Source organism: Telmatherina bonti (assembly GCF_933228915.1).
Source record: "Telmatherina bonti genome assembly, chromosome: 9".
NCBI lineage: Eukaryota > Metazoa > Chordata > Actinopteri > Atheriniformes > Telmatherinidae > Telmatherina > Telmatherina bonti.
In genome coordinates this window covers 18,976,100-18,993,162 of record NC_136627.1, presented here as the reverse complement: position 1 = coordinate 18,993,162, position 17,063 = coordinate 18,976,100, and the positions used below count along the sequence as shown (strand labels likewise).

The 17,063-nt window shown below is 38.2% G+C and overlaps 1 protein-coding gene across 2 annotated transcripts in view; it reads left to right on the top strand.

The window, feature by feature from the left end:
• arap1 (ArfGAP with RhoGAP domain, ankyrin repeat and PH domain 1) overlaps window positions 1-16,043 on the top strand; it is a 56,765-nt gene extending 40,722 nt beyond the window's left edge. Inside the window, exons 20-34 of one of the 2 annotated variants that reach the window (XM_079246176.1) lie at window positions 904-1,067; window positions 1,947-2,159; window positions 2,640-2,745; window positions 2,843-2,990; window positions 3,255-3,335; window positions 4,322-4,405; window positions 4,546-4,663; window positions 5,683-5,796; window positions 5,895-6,040; window positions 6,146-6,228; window positions 6,957-7,016; window positions 9,596-9,659; window positions 9,951-9,995; window positions 11,709-11,756; window positions 14,042-16,043. In XM_079246176.1, coding sequence (XP_079102302.1) covers window positions 904-1,067; window positions 1,947-2,159; window positions 2,640-2,745; window positions 2,843-2,990; window positions 3,255-3,335; window positions 4,322-4,405; window positions 4,546-4,663; window positions 5,683-5,796; window positions 5,895-6,040; window positions 6,146-6,228; window positions 6,957-7,016; window positions 9,596-9,659; window positions 9,951-9,995; window positions 11,709-11,729 — 1,447 coding nt within the window. In that variant the 3' untranslated portion in view covers window positions 11,730-11,756; window positions 14,042-16,043. Of the gene's footprint in view, window positions 1-903; window positions 1,068-1,946; window positions 2,160-2,639; window positions 2,746-2,842; window positions 2,991-3,254; window positions 3,336-4,321; window positions 4,406-4,545; window positions 4,664-5,682; window positions 5,797-5,894; window positions 6,041-6,145; window positions 6,229-6,956; window positions 7,017-9,595; window positions 9,660-9,950; window positions 10,110-11,708; window positions 11,757-14,038 lie in introns of both variants that reach the window. The other variant, XM_079246175.1, reaches the window with a different exon arrangement.
• Window positions 16,044-17,063: the final 1,020 nt, after the last annotated feature.

The following is a 17,063-nucleotide window of genomic DNA, read 5'->3' as shown; positions in this document are numbered from 1 at the left end:
GGACGAAACTTATTTCAGCCACTTTTATTTGTGACCTTGTTTTTTCAGTCACTACCTACAGCTTGTGACCATAGGTGAGGGTAGGAATGTAGATCAACCGGTAAATGAGAGCTTTGCCTTTTGGCACAGCTCCTTCTTCACGACGACAGACCGATGTATAGTCCTCATCACTGCACTGATCCACCTGTCCGTTTCCCGCTCCATCCTGCGTTGTCAACATCATGTGTTGAGGGACATTGTGGTGATAGAAAATTAATTTCTTATCTCATAATTCTGAAAAACTTATATTAAACGTTTCCTCTTGTTTTTCCTGGAAAAGGTCAATCTGATAGTAACAGTTTTCTATATTTGTTATGTTTTTTTTACACCTCAGGAACCAAGCACTAAGGCAGCAGAACACTGGAGGTTTTGTTCAAAACTGGGTTTTGTTTTTTTTATTTACCCCAAAACTGTCATCAAACAAAGAGTTTACCTTAACAGACTGCTAGGAGGCCAACTAGATATGACTAGACTCAAAATCAGAACTAAGAGAAGTCACTGAAAGAATGAACATAAACCAACTAACTTCCAGAGCTTCAGTTCCAGTTTAGCAAACCCAGATGGGGAAAATTTAATGGCTACTACATTTTCAACTAATGTAAAACCTCAAAATAAATCCCCAAACCCTTTTGACAAAGCAGCATGCGGTATAGTCCAGTGAGGCTGGTAGGAGTTTATCAGTTCACACTCTTTGTGTGGCTCCAGTTGCAGTTCAGGATGTTGAGTTATATCAGTAAAACAAGCACAGAATATTTTTGTGAACTTTTCCCCAAACTCTTAGATAATAATCCCCCCAATTCGTCAAACTGGGCAATCATTTTCATTCATACTCATCCCTTTTCCTCCTCTTTGCTTGCTCTTCAGAACTCTGTACATCGAGGGAGAAAGGAAGCTGGACTTTGCTGGCTGGTGTTCAGCCATCCAGGCAGCAGCAGGGAGCGGAGGAGACACGCTGAGCCAGCAACAGCTCACAGAGACAGATATACCTGTCATAGTACTCAGCTGCATTGACTACATCACGCAGTTTGGTAAGAGACATCCATAAACTGACATTTGTGCTAATAAATAACATCAAGGAGGTTTGCTGGTTGTTTATTTGCGGTAGAGCCACTATTTACCTACACAGTTGCCAAAGGAGAGGTTACACACAGTGCAAGTTACTGAATCCAGTCATGGTCAACTGTGAGTGCACACTTGGCACTGTCTGAGTGTCTGTGTACTCGTGACTGTAATAACAGGAGTTCTGGCTCTGGGAGAGATCAACGGACCACAAGACAACAAAAGCAACTTTGTTCACCTCAGTCCTGCTCCCTCTGCGCTTTTCTTTCCCTCTATTTTGTGTTCTCTGCTTCATGCCTCACTCATTGCTTTTCCTCCCACCCTCCAACCGGGAAAAACTTCTCTTACTCCAGCCTCCATGTACCAGTACAGCTAATCTAATAATTCTTCAAGATGTGATAAAAGTACTGCATGTTAATTTTTCTCACACACACACAGTCTATATTTAACACAATAAAATAGAATTGTGTTCCCAATGAATTTGGCAAAAAAAAATAACTTTTAGCATCAAAGTTAAAATACGAGACAACATATTTGTTTGTTTGGAACATATAAGTAGGGAAATACATGTAACACATGCACTATAATTTACTGCCGCACTGTTGTTGGATTATCAGGATGTTTTTCAACTGAATTATATATACAGTATTTCAGCTCACTTAGAGGGAAATCATAAACCTGTATGGGCCTAAATGCGTTTAATGATCTATTACCATATTGAATTTTACGTAGTAATGTCACAGATCTAAAAGGTATGGCAAAACATTTAAAACCATGGTGCTGCAGTATATTATCTGTATTTGTTATGTTTTACCGTCTGCATTTTTGTGAATGTAATTGTTTTCTAGGTATGACATCAGAAGGAATTTATCGCAAGAGTGGTGTGAACTCCCGTGTGGCTGCCTTGTGTGAAAGATTTCGTCGCGATGCTCGCAGTCTTCGTTTGAAAGATGGAGAGCATCAAGTGGATGACGTCTCTAACACGCTGAAGCGTTTCTTCAGGGAGTTAGGGGAAGGACTGTTCACTTCAAAGGATGGCAGCAGCTGGCTTAGTGTTGCTGGTAAGCCACACAGGGCAACAGGGGCACAGGGTACCTGTGTGTGATCAGGCTGTGGATAAATGATTAGTCATTTTGAACGATTTTGAGAATATTTTGTCATGAACAAATGGCCCCAATGAAATTGTATTGTACAGAATTACTTTCCCAGGGATGCTAAGCATTTCTTATTTTTCATACTCAGATGTGGTTTTCTCTATCGATACTGTAGACATAATAGACAAAAGCAGGTCTATCATGATAGACCTGCTTTTGTCTATCATGTCTATAGTCATTTTACCCTTGCTAGAAACCTGTATGCATGGCTTTAATTTAGTTTTTTAAAGCAATGTTTTATACATTTCTCCATCTTAAATGAACTTGTAATTAAAACGTATTACTGGTTTTGCTTCCCACACTTAAGAACTTTCTTCCTGCTGCTTTGTGTGTTTTCTTGTCACCCATAATTGATTTGTTTCCTTCCTTTTCTGCTCTGTATTCCAGCCATTCAGGATGAAAGCAAAAAAATCTCACATTACAAATGCCTTTTGAAAAAACTTCCTGGTGTCAACAAGGCTACACTACAAGCTCTTATTAACCACCTTTATTGGTAAGAAATGAATATCACATCACTGGCATAATTTGTGGGTATATATATAAAAGTCTGTCTGCACAGATTTGTTATTATTTGTATGTGTGCATTTCAGCGTGCAACGATTTTCTGAGCTAAATCAGATGAACCTCCACAACCTGGCCATAGTGTTTGGTCCCACTCTGTTTCAGACTGATGGGAAGGACTACACTGCTGGCCGTGCCATCGAGGACCTCATAGAGCACTACATACAGATCTTTGAGGTTAGTCTGTTTTACGGAGGTATATGAGGAGGAGGCAAAGTATTTTGGTCTTAAAACTGCTTTTTCCATCCTTTTGCAGTCATGTCACTATATTGTAAATATTATAGGTATGCCAAGTCTAAAAAGGTCAAAATTTCAAAGAGCATGTTAAACATAGATATGTATTTAATATATTTATTATTTGTATTTTTAAGATGTTTTAATCATAATAACTTTTTAATTGATTTTAGGTTTGTGAATGAATGTCGTCTTTTTGATTTACAGGTGGATGAGCAGCAGCTAAACAAACAGCTGAAGGAGATTAAAGCCATCATCGAAATGCAAAAAAGCACCACCAAGTTTCCTGTGAGCCGCACTCAACTTTTCTAAAAAATCTATATTTATCTTGGGTATTTTAAACAAAGATGGTTATTATTATAGATTTATGTTTGCAGATTGTTTGCATTGCAGCATCATTTTTGTCAATTGAAATATTAGTTTTTTGTTGTCATGGTTACAGGTGTTAAAAAGACCCAGGAGTGTCAGCAGTAATCATTTATGCAGCACCACATCCAAACCAGTGTAGATTAAAGTTTAATAAATCAGTGTTTCCACAGAAATAAACTCAGGAGAAAATCTCTAAAAGATGCAAAAAACAAATTATGACCAGAGTCACTACAAGAGGCAATCACTAGTTGGGTATAATTCTGCAAATAATTGCACTGAACGCTTAATCTGTTTGGAAAGTGCAGCCATGTTTTTTTATTTGCTTGTATTTTTTTGCTTGTTTTTTATACTACAGTGCTATTATTTTTACTGGCTTAGGGGTAATTGAAAAGCTGACTTGTATACAGTGTAATATCCAGGTGTTTACTGCTTCCTTATTGTTTTTATGTATCTCAGAAGCAGATTAGGAGGTTAGGAGCAGATTACAAGTAACTTTATTGTGTGTGGGAATCTGTGTGCTGTCCAAAGAGCACGGTTGTGTGTGTCTATCATTGAGCTGAAGTAAATACAGAGCTATCATCATTACATTTAAACCTGTAATTAACTGTCTACAATAGGTTTTAAAAACACGGTGTAAACTATTAACTATTAGTTAAAATAAATCTATTGAATTTAGATTGAAATTCAACTTTTTAGCCACATCTTGATTGCTTCATTTCATATACAATGTGTTAGTGTACAGGGGCAAAGTTCTAGTGAAGGCCTTAGTTTAAATACTTTTAAACCCAGTGTATACTGTCATTGTCCAATTGCATATTGCATCTGTTTCCATATGTCTGCTGTTTGTTTGTTATGCTGATGTTGTTGCCTTTCTCTCTGATCTTTTCCTTGTATGTGTGTACTAGTCACATCCTAGAAAGGAGTGTGACGGCCACTTCATTTGTACAGTGTACTTGGAAGAAAAGGACACAGCAGAACAACATGTCAAGGTAAACTGGATGTTACATTTTAATGTTTTAATGCCCTGCTCTGCATATGCGTCACGAAATGCAAACACATGACAACAACCTTTATGTGCAGTTTCACTCATGCTGACGCTAAATAAACTGAGGTATGTGTTCTTTCTTAGATCCCTGGTTCCATGACAGCAGCAGAGTTAGTTTGTGACATCTTGGACCGACGTAACATCCCTGTTAAAAACAAAGAGTACTGGAGCTGCTGGGAGGTCTGTGACAAGGAGGAAATGGGTGAGTTATGTCATAGTTATTGTAAAAGGTGTTTCCCCTCTTCTTTGTAAATTGAACCTTTCTACCTGGGTCCTTAGTTTATTGTCTAATTGTATTTCTTGATTTTGTAAAACATTACTTAAGGTACTACTCAAATCAAAGCATGAGATAAGAAAAAGAAACAATAAAACTGCCAAAAAAGAGCCACAGAGGCCCTACTGACAAAGAAAGCTTTATTGATGGGTTTACCAGTGCTTCTGAAGAGTCGAAACTATCAGTGCAGAATAACAAGTGCAGTCCACACACTGACTGGATCAGCTTGATAGTGTCTTGGCTTTGGACCAGTCCTGTATAACAACCAGGAATCTCTGTCTAGATGACATGAGGTTATTAGAAGATGAATCAAGCTTTTGTGTTGGAAAGCCGTGTGGATTCAAATGACTAAATACAAACTGTATCAAATTAACAGTGACAGACGAGAAGACCCACAGCAAAACAAAAACAATGACACAAAGCCTGTAAAGTGCTTTCCACTCAGCTTGAACCATCCAGAATGACGCACAAACCCTCGAGGGGAAAAAGATGCTTCTCAGCAATGTGACTGTGTGCTGTGTTTCATTTTGAGCTTGGTATGCGGACTGCCTGGGTTCCCACCAGGAAGCCTGTTGACGGCTTCTGCGAGTGCCAGTAACACTCAGCTGATTTGGTAGATTTCCAATTACCTGTCAGAGGAAAAGCTTCAAAGTTTATCCTCTTGTTTAGCTCAGACAATTTTTCGAGGAATGTTATTTCCTCTTCATTATGTTTTAAATATAATTTATGATTTTATTATGATTTTGCTGTTAGCGTTTTCTTTTATGCTTTTTTTCTGTAATGTTTTTAATGTTTCATGTAAAGCACTTTGAATTGTCTTGTACATGAAAACTGCTATATAGGTGCTATACAAATAAACTTGCTTTGCCTTGCCTTTTATAATGTAATAATTTGGATGTTCCTTTTCTTGATTCATCCTGTCTTTCTGTATTTTTTCTGCTCCTCAGAACGACCCCTGCATTATCAGGAGCGAGTCTTACCCATCCTTTACTCCGTTGGAGCTGACTCCCACCTCCTCATCAAGAAACACCCCGCCATGGATGCGATGATTACTTATTTGTGTAAATACAAATGAGCAAAATGTTTATTTTCTAAATTGCTTCACTGTATTGCCTGCAGTGCTGCTTGATAATTATGTCTCTGTTATTGTGCTTCCCAGCGACTAAAGTGGATGTATCCAAACACGGAATGATGAAATTTAGTCAAGAAAGAACCATTTTGGGTTTGGGGCTGACCTCCGGAAACTTTCATGACAGATATTTTATCCTCAATATCAGTTCACTGAGAATGTATAAAGAAGTCAGAGTAAGACACTTCACACTTACAGAAAAGAACAAGTTTTTTATTTTGTCCTGTCAGTCGTTACTTTCTTTTTCAGGCTCAGGAGCTGTTTTGTTGTTTGTCTCTTAGAGCCACCGTCCAGAGCGAGATTGGCAAGTGAAAAACTTAAAGGTTTACTTAGGTATCAAGAAGAAACTGCGCCCTCCCACATGGTGAGTAGAAGTATGAACACAGAAACAAGTAATTCTTGATTCACAAAATGATAAATATTCTGATACCAATAACATAACTCATCAGTGGAATTACATTACAAATTATCTATAATAAACCCAGACATAACCAGCTATGGATTTCTACCTGCACTGGATCAATTATAATTGTCTAAATGTTTTTGGATACACATGGATTAATTTATTTTGTATACAGATTTTTTTTTAAAAAAGATCTGAATGCCTTTGATAATTTACTATTAGAAATTGTGCTCAGAAATGATTTTACATAATGGGACTGGAGTATTTTGTTAGGAGTGATTTTGTGTTGTGTATATTTTAATACAAGTTAAATGATTCGGTCAGTTCAGACTGTTTATTAACTAAAATGTAATATTTAAAACCAGTCTCAAACCCCATTTACTGAGAAATTTCGTTAAGTTATTATCACACTTTTAGGACATTTTTACTTGAATCACAAAAGCTTACTTCTTTCATTTTCAGTGGTGAAATTATTCTGGATGTGATCCATTTCTGCTGCTCCAGTTCCTCTAAAGCATAATAATGGAAACGAATAGTTAATGACGAAACTTAAATATTTAATTTTCTAATTTTGGGTCCATCTTTGTTCAATGTAAAATAGCTTCTTTGGGCTTAGATTTATAACCACTGGGGGGCAGACTAAGACCAAGAATCACAACTGTTGAAGGATTTCATGTTTCTGTTTCTAGTTGGGGTCTGACAGTGGTGTATGAGAGCAAGAAACAAGAGAAGCCAGAGAGGCAGCAATGGTGAGTCAGAAATAAAATTAATATTGTCATTTGATGAATCTCATAGCTGTGATTAAGTTGCCCCGCTACTCCTCCCTGCTCCACAATTTAGAACATTTAGATATTGACCATTTGTCAGTGTCCTAAAAACAACTAAAGACTGTAATATTACCCCTTCTCTGCGCCTACAGAGAGAGCTTCTTATTACACGACAAATAAAGCTTGAATAGGTTTTCTCCAGGACCTGGCAGCCTTCAGTGTAAACTTATTAAGTTGTTTTGACATATTCCCTGTGTTTATGTTTTAGCAGGCAGCGGTATTTTTCCTCAGTAGCACGCTCGTCACATTTTTAAAGTGCGTGTAAACAAGACAAACATCTGAGGAAACTGATGACTTAAAAAAAAAGAGCGTGTCAGATCTCTGCATTAGTTTAATGAATTAATCAAATTAAAGGTCGTCTCCACCCAGAGGGGAAACACATGAGCACACCTACATGGCTCTGTTCTGTTCCAGGTCTGCTCACATGTAAGGCACCCTGTGTGTGTGTGTGTGTGTGTGTGTGTGTGTGTGTATGTTTTAAGGAGGCTGTGGGCATCTTGCTGCACTGCTTCCTACTACCATTTCACCACTATTGCAGTGTTTTCCAGTTGGACACGGTTTGAGTCGATGCAGTGAAAGTCAAAATAGATAAATAAATGAATAAATAAGTATGTATACCAGACAGTTGAAGATTATACATTTGGTTTTCTTCTTTTTATGCTTTCTTGTGACTTTTTAAAAGCATCTGGCCCACTAGCTTTGGATCTAGCCTTGTATTGTCCCTGTATCGCCTATTCTGTATCTCCATTTACACTTTAACTGCACCTCAAACATCAACATGTCACACATTTAACAAGTGAACAATTTACCAATGCTTAGATGAACGGTGAAGCATGCACTGGGTGCCATAACAACCACTGACAGATGGATATATACTACTGAATTTTAGCAGCAGCAACAAAGAAAGCAAATTACCTGTTTTCTCCAAGTTAGACTTCAAAGAAAATTTGTGATCTCTTGTTCAGCCATCTTGTGCTCAGGTCCTGCTGAGGGGGCGGAGCATGGAAATCTAAAAAGGATCATGTTGAAAAATAAAGGAAAAGGCTTTCTTACAATGATTGACTAATCAATTTTGAGATGCTATATTCTTAGAAGTGGTGCTTAAAGTTATTTTTAAACTGTATCTTAGTGCTGCTAGATCAGTACAAATTGTTCAATCTTAGCATAGTTAACATGTTTGCATCCACATGCAAGCTGTGTGTGTTCATGTGCATGAATGTCAGCAGCACAAGACATCTTCAGAACTGTAATCGGACTGCTGCTTCCGTCACGCTGTGGGGCATATCATCGCTCTGTATGCTCCACAGTCATGTCTTCTGCAGCGAGAAGCACACCTGAGAGGAAGACAGACATGTAGAGAATGTGTAATAAGTAAAAAGGGGCAAGTGTGCAGGAAGAGAGGCGAAGCTTAATGCTAAATAGGACACACTGAGTTGGTGGTTTGGATGTTACTGCAGGTAAAAGATAGTGCTAAAGGATGTTTGAAGGCAGTCATTAAAACTGAGAACAGACAAGTCGATGAGACGCTCATACGGTGGTTGTGGGGATTTTGTTTATATTTTTTCTGTTATTTTTGCCATATTCTCACTTTTGGTGGGCTCAAGATGAGGAGCACTGTTAAATCTTATGGAAATTTTACACTGTGGCTTTATGGATATCTTTTGAAGTTTTCATACCTTAACGCTGGTAAATTAGATATAGCAGTTAATTGCAAGCAGAAGTCAACGGTGATGTCGGACGCACCAGGCTATGTATGAATTTGTGCTTCTCTTTGAATCCCAGCAAGCACTAATGAGCTCTGTTATGATTAATGATGCAAAGTACAGGGCAATCTGAGGTGCATTAGCATGTATACTAAATTTCTGTCTGCCATATGTACTGAACACGACACAGTGTTAGTTCAGAAGTCTCTGTTTCATTACTGTGGTCTCAGTGGAACTGACTAGAATAATTGTTGTAGTCTAACTCTGTAACAAAGGCTGTATAAATAAAGTCTATTTATTCAGCATCACAGCACGGCTGATGACTCAAAGGGGTATGAGACAGGGACCTGAGTGGCATAAAATATGCACATACACAGACGCACGCAGCCAAAACAGTGACATAGACACTCATGCTTTTCATGGACAGAAGCTGACACGCTGAGCACTGGAAGTCCTAATCGGTGTTTTTCTTTGCTTTCTCTTTTAAATTAGTATTCTCTCTCGCTGTTTACTCCTATGGCTTCACTGTTGCGGGCCATTGGAGAGACCATGTCAATTTCAGTTTATATCTTCAGCTACCCATCTGTTTTATCGTTCTGTTTTCCAAATTGTGCTCTGTCTCTGAAAGCTTATCTGCTTCTCTGACTTCTTGTCTCATAAGACCGGAAATACACACTCACACACACACACACACACACACACACACACACACACACACACACACACACACACACACACACCACGTCCTGATTTTGTTGCTCTGTCTAGCTGACGTTATCATCATCCATTTATTTTCAGGTATCTCTGCTGTGACACCCAGTCGGAAATGAGGGAGTGGTATGCTACATTTCTTACTATCCAGGTGTGCGCTCTCTCTCACACACACACATGTTTATCAGACATATTCTTGCAACACTATTTGCAATCATTTGTAATTTCATGGCTATTTTATATGAGTTTAATTCCATTTCCTGGCCTGTAATCTCTGAAGGTTTAAAAAAAACAAAACAATCTGTGATCTACAGCATTGCTTTGTGATCATTTGTGAACAGACTTCCTATGACGAACACAATAATGTGCTGAAAGGTTTTCTTCCTTTCGCACTTAGCTCCTATAATTGTCTGAAATCTCCTGTTTCCACTACTCATTTAAGTATGACAACAACGTGTGGCCTCAAGATGGACTCCAGCTTAACCGAGTGAGCCGCGTGGTCCCTGATACCCGTCATGGTAACGTGTCACTGATACCGTTGCGTGGAAGTGAGAATGAGATGCGGAACAGCGTAGCAGCTTTCAGCCAAGACCCACTTGCTGTGAGTCAATCTGCCAATCACTGGGACTAATCTAGGACAAACCAGGCAGCTTGATCTAGAGCTGCCAGCTAATCAGACACATTCATGCTGAACAGGTGGTTCAGGCCCTCAACCTTGATCCTTATCGAAGAGCAGAACAACATGAACATTGTTTACTAGTTGTGCCGTACACTTTTTGGACGACTGGTTTCAATGATAATATTTTAAAATGTCAGAAAAGCTTCTGTCGCACATTCTTGTATGTTTTCTCTTCAGTTAGCTTCTTTAATATGTCGGACAGGAGTTGGGGGCTGCACCTGTGCAGGATCAATACTCTGATCCATGATTTAACTATGATTTAATGATAATGTCAGGATCTGGGTTCTTCAACTGGGATCAGAACAAATACAAGTTTTTGACTTTAAAATGTATGGTTTCATGGCCTGGACTAAAGAACAAAAACATCCTTCTTTTGTCTGGGCTGAAAACTGTTTGAGAATCCAGACCAATGTGGTGAGTTTCAGACATCAGCATCTTTATATTGCTGGCCTTTTGGGCTGAGAACCGATAAAAACCAAACTACAGCCTAAGTTATTGGCACTGCAAAAGCTGAGTGAAACATGAAGAATTACACATTTGAAAAGGACTAATGTCAGCAGGCAAAATATAGCGCTTTGACTTTACTGCTCAGATTTTCTCATCTCCCAGAGCTCTACATGAATTTGATGAAGAAAACACTACTATGTATGTTTGCAGAACTTTGTCTCCAGCATAGAAACAACAAATAGACATGTACAACAGTGATATTGCTTGTTTAATCTGTTTTCTTATTCTTATTTTTAATGACTAAATTGCAGAGAAGTTCAGTCTAGCCACCCAAAACACTGTTCACTCTTATTGCTCTAAGAAATGTTCACAATCTGAAGATGCTGCTGTCTCCTCCTGCCATTTCTAAGCCATCACATAATGCTCAGTAGTTTGCCAGACTCTGCTACAGAACAATCCAGCTCAGCTGGATCTTCCCCTGGTAATAACAAGAGTACAAGATTACTGTGTTGTTGCCTTCCACATATTTTCTATTGATTCTTGTCTGTTTCAATATATTGACTGGAGGGTTCTGTGTGTGTGTGTGTGTGTGTGTGTGTTTGTCTGTGCGCTTGTGTGTCTGTGCGCTTGTGTGTGTGTGTGTTTGGAGTGGAAACAGAGATGCTATTGCTTTGGTGATTTTGGCTGGAGCTGGATTTACGCAGGACGTGTGGATGTTCTGGGGCCTATTCTCTATGTAGCAATATGTCTAGTTTTCAGTATGAAATGAATGAATACACCGAGCATGTGTGTGTCAGTTTACCCTCGTATGATTCTCATTTACAGCTCACTTTAGACTTGCTCATGTTGTACATGTAAGCAGAGAGCTAACTGCTCTGGTTGATACAAACCAAGTGATGATTGGTATTTGAATATGACAGATTAATATTCGTTCAACTTCTTCTACATTTGCTGTTTCAACAAACATTCTCTAAATTTAGTTATTAGTCCTGTTTCTGTTTTCACCTCCAATTCTTTATTTTTTATCTTTTTCTTACATTCTTTGTCATAAACGCTTTATTATTTATGTTTCAGCTATTTAGAGATGTGCGATAATGCTTACAGCAGTGGAGGCAGCGAGGTAAGAATCTTTTACGCTCATTGAGAATTTATCTGGTTGTACTTTTTAGGCACGAATCCTAATGTTTTAATTAGCAAATAATATAAAATTTAAATTGAAGACTATTATAGACATTTGGTTTATCTTAGTGTCTGTAAGGGCCAGGTCAAAGATCCTAAATAAGATATGGCATTTATCTTGACAATGAGAATAGATAGTAATAATAACTTGAGTGATGGATGGGGTTGGTTACTGGTTGGACTTTTGGGGCTTTTCTCAGGTGAGTAACCATAAGGCCTGGCAGAGGTCTACGCTTCTAGTTCAAATTAGTTTTTAATCACATCACCAATGTCTGTGATTGTCAAGTATTTTGGTCAAGCTGAACCACAATACAGTTATTTCCTGTTTCTGTCAGGTGGGCCAAAATACTGACTCATTTGAATAAAGTCCATTCATATTATAATAGACGACAATTATTGAATTTTTTCAGATCAACAAAGACAAAAGGTGTACAGGCCTTGAGTAAGTTAAAATGTAAAGTAAAACTGATGTATTGATACATGTGGATGATAAAATGACTATTGGATGCAAATATCTCAGATATGAAAAGCTATGTAGTCTGTCTGAAGGAGTACTATGAAATAAAACACACTTAACAGTGAAATTAAACAACTTAATTTACCAGACAGTATTACAGCTAGTAAAGAGGGAAAAAAAATGACCTGCTTTCCAATAGATTAATTAAACTGTAAAATTTAAACATATTGTTTTTATATAAGACAATCAGAAATAACGCTTTACAATTGTAAGGGGATTTCAAATGATTATCAAGGAGCAAAATGCGTCTTGATAACGTTTATTTTATTTACGTGTTTGATTTCTTAATGCTACACAGCACTAAAATTAGGCTGTGGAAAAACAGTGGCGTATCAAATATTTTTTTAAACATATTTTTTCCACTTCAAATTGAAAAATAGGAATTTTGTTAAATGTCAGTCTACAAGTAACTTTAGTGATTTGTGATGTTTAGGAAAGGAAGTTAAGAAAAATAAATAGGATATACTCAACTCTCCAAACGTCTTAACTAATAAAAATTACAATATACTGTTGTCTTTTATATTCACAACATCCAAGGCAAGATCAATTTATGGCTTCAGTAATGGTTGGAATATTGAATCAATCAATAAATTAAACAATGTGAGCAGAGTAGTTATATCCTCTTTGAATGCCAGAGCTTACACAGTGACTTTCATTGTCTTCACTTAAGCTTCACTAAGCTTTTCTTTGTCCACATCTGGAACCCATTATTGTTTTCTTACCTTTTGTTGTCTGAAGTTCGAGAAGTTCCATAAAGTTTGAGTGAGAATGAAGTATTTTTCATTTTAATTTGATCTGCTGGATTATCTGCCAGGCTGCATCTGTATTTGTGTTCTTGACCACAGTATGTTGAGTCGATCTCTCATCAGCAGCCTCATATCTGGTTGCCATGGCTCCGAGATCTTTGTGGTCTGGATGGGAGTTTCAGGCTTTACCTCAGAGGGGACTTTGAAAATAACGTAAAATATATAGGAAAATAGGCTGCGTGTCTGTTTTACTCCAAATATTACAAATGCTGTACTTTGCAGATGTTAAAGAACAACAGGTTGAATTTTTTAGGGCACATTCACATCAGTCTTTCTGATTCAAATCCGAGTCTGTTTGCTCGGAAAGTTCACTTCTTTTGGGGAAATGTGAATACGGCAAATTAATTCTGATTCAGATCAAAGAAGCGGACAGGGTCTGCTTACAAAGCAGGTCTCAGCCCGCATCAAGCGGACCAAATACAGGAAGAGGGCTACAAAACAAAGTCTCTCCTGCATTTGGCTTAGTATTGCATTGTGGGTAGCGATGGCGTTAAGGGTCCTTTGCCTCATCTGTTCATACTGCATCCATTGTTGCAGTGTATTTCTGCAGTATACTTGCATAAGACAAAATAAAAAACGCCAAAAAAGCGATAGTTTTATGCTCCATGTTTGGCTTGCAAGGGGAGGAAATGGAGTTTTCTTCTTCACACAGGTCTTCTCCTCTCTTTACTAGATACTAGTGCAGCGCTATCTTTGGTGAGAATGGGGGATAAAGTATTCGAATGGTTTGGCTCGTTTGACCAAAGTGCAACATGAATGCGATCTTGGTCTACATGGATACACCCCCCTACAACTTTGCAGAGCCCCCAAATAGACCGACTGTAGCAGACTATCCTGATGTGAATGCCCCCTTAATAAGACAATGTTTGGTTCCTAATCATCTGGATGTCTTTTCCTTAAAGGGTGGATGTTGGGGCTCATCAGACGACCTCTACTTTCCAGTGGCTTCATCATCCTGATTGTACAGACCAGAGCAACAAAATGCTAGGAGAACACAGACAACCATATTATATGTGGATTTTAACCTTATGGTTCCATCTGGACCAAAAACTGAGCCGACAACTGGATTATGTATAACACAACCAACATTGGGTTCCATACACAGACAAGTTTTACTTTATGCACAGAAGATGTGGCAGGGAGTTTTGGCATTAACAGAAAGAGACAGTGATGGATCACAGTTGTCTTGAAGAGTTCCCCAGCCACTTCCAGCTTGTTGTGTAGCATGTCTGCACTCAGCGTTCACCTGTTTCCACTGGTTACTGGAGTCAGAGACACGCTGCGAGAAATCTGTATTTCTCCAGTGCATCGTTTTCACAGAAGCCTGCGGTTAAGATTACACGCACCGACACTGGGTGCTTAAACTATTTTATTTTAATAAAAGTTTGACAGTTTGTCATTTGTTGCTGAATCTGGATTACTTTTGTTTTCTGTCCACTTAAAATACTGTTGCTTGACGAATCAATGGTATAATTATGCAGCTCAGCACTTAACAGTTATTATGAAGCAAAATTTTTACCATTTTTCTGGACTGGGATTGGAACACAGCAAGTGATGGATCGATGCCAGTTACTCTGCAACAACCTGGTCTGTCACATATTTGTGCTTATGTCTGGTGCTCTATGTAAGTGTAGCAGTGTTCATAAGTATACGGAGGAATGTCACGTATTACATTGTGGTCAATGGGAGATGAAAATGGAGAGACTTGCATTAAAAAAGAGGTAAAGGTTTTATTTTTTAATAGACTAAAAAAAAATCACAACCAATATTGAGTCATTTTAAGATCTAAGATCAAATTAGAGAAATATTTTATTTCTTGTCTTTATTGTGAATCAGATAAACTTGTAGTGCCTTAAGAAAATGATGTCAAATCCCATTTATTCATTCAAAACAAGTTTTTTTTTTTTCTGGAATAATCTGTAGTCCTGTCTCGTCGTTGCTTCTTCTTCTCAGTTGTTTTAATAATACTAAATGTAATTAATCCGCAGTCTTTCTCAAGTTTCAGAGTAAAATCTTTACATTTATATTTTTATAGTTTGGAGTATACAACAAACTGATTAAAACGTATTTCATTCTCTATCGCTTTATCTACCTATTTAAAACTCGTGTATTTTTTAAGGATGAATCCATCAACAGTTTCCTGACCAGACGTATCGCCCATTCTCACTACGTTGTAGTGTTGTTGCTTGTGTGCTAGCTGTTGGTTGAGTGTCGTGTGAAGATTTATTTATTTGGACAAATGACGCTAGATGCTGCATTTCCAGGCATCTTTGCTTAATTTCATGATTATTGTAATTATTAGCAAAGAGTTAGATTAAATACGCCCAAGCACAGCACATAAGAGGAATGTGTATTTTTTACAGTATGATGTAGAGTGAGTGTGTGTTTGTGTTATTACCTGCCATACAACCTCAACTGGAATTAATTCTTCGAACAAGACAGCCCCTCTTACAGAAACTTTTCACTCTGTTTACAACATAAAATGGCACATATGATCAAATTTTGGTGCCATTCTTTTAGTTGTAAAGTCTTAATCTGGAGCTTTCAGATTCAGTCAGTTGAAGTGAATTTCACATCTGGATTTCACAGAATGATGATATTTTGGTTTTCAATTTTTTTTTTTTTAAAGCATTTGGCTGCAGCTTTGACATGTCCATAATTCTATAAATGTTTCCAGTGTTTCATCTGTGGCTAATTTGGACAGACCTAAGGACCGTTTGCTTCAAAGGTTTTTTGATTTTCATCTTGAGTTCCATCCAGATGTATCTCTTACACTTTAATTTGTTGTGAAATGAAGTCCAGCGGAGGTTGTTGATACTTTTTTCTAGGCACTGTGTTCAGTTTGCATTTTCCTCTGTAATTCTACGGTATTTCAGACTTTTACGTCTTAGAGACTCTAATAAAAGTTTTCACCCAGTTGTGTGTTTGTTTTGCTTGTGAATATGCATTGTCACCCCCCCCCCCCCCAAAGGTTTATGCCCTTCAGCTCTGATTTGACCTCATTGCAATCCACTTGCCTTTTTTTTCTGTTTACTTTGTGAAATGAATATACACACACATGGTAGCTGCAAAAAGTGATTAATTCCAAAACACTTTGCATGTGAGCATGCAGTTTAATGTAAACACGGATATAAAGAGACAGTAACTTTTGTAAAGCCTGCAGGTTTCATGACAATGTCACGCAATAGCCAGAAAATGGAAGCCTATAGATTTGCTTTAAGCAAGAACGTCAGCTGTGTGCGTGGTGGGGTACAGTGATCATAAAGAGAGCCCTGGGAGAGTTTTCTATATGTGTGTATGTGAGTGAGTCACGGTGGTCCACCAGCTCTTCATTCATTCTTTTAAGCAGAACTGACACATCAGGGTCACTCTGTACCTCGAGACACCCACCGAAGAGCCCTGTGAGGGACTTGTGCACAGGAGAACTTCACTAAACCGTTCACAAACATACACAGGAAACCCAACAGGGGAATAAAAACAAATACACACACATACACACACACATATATTAAAATGGCCTTTACTACATAGGGCAAGGCAGCAGTTACATAACATGCAAGGATGGAAATGGAGAGAAGGGTCATGACTGGAAGACAGAGATAAAGTCAAAGCTGGGAAAAGAACTTCAGGGGCACATCTACAGGGTGACGAGGTGTCAGCTAGCCTGCCAGGACCCGTCAGCCCACCTGCCACTTCCCAAAAATAACATGTAAATTTTCACTGGGCACAGTGTACCATAAGTTCTGAAAATAGACAAACAAGAGGAGTGACGACAGTAGCCACCTGCCTCTTACAGACATCTGGGCTTCCACCTGTGTGTAGCTCTTCATTTTGACTCAGGGCACACTCTGCCACGAACAATGCGAGTGAGATGCACATGAAGAGGCTTCTACATGCTGAGCTGTATTATCACACGAGGAATTCTCA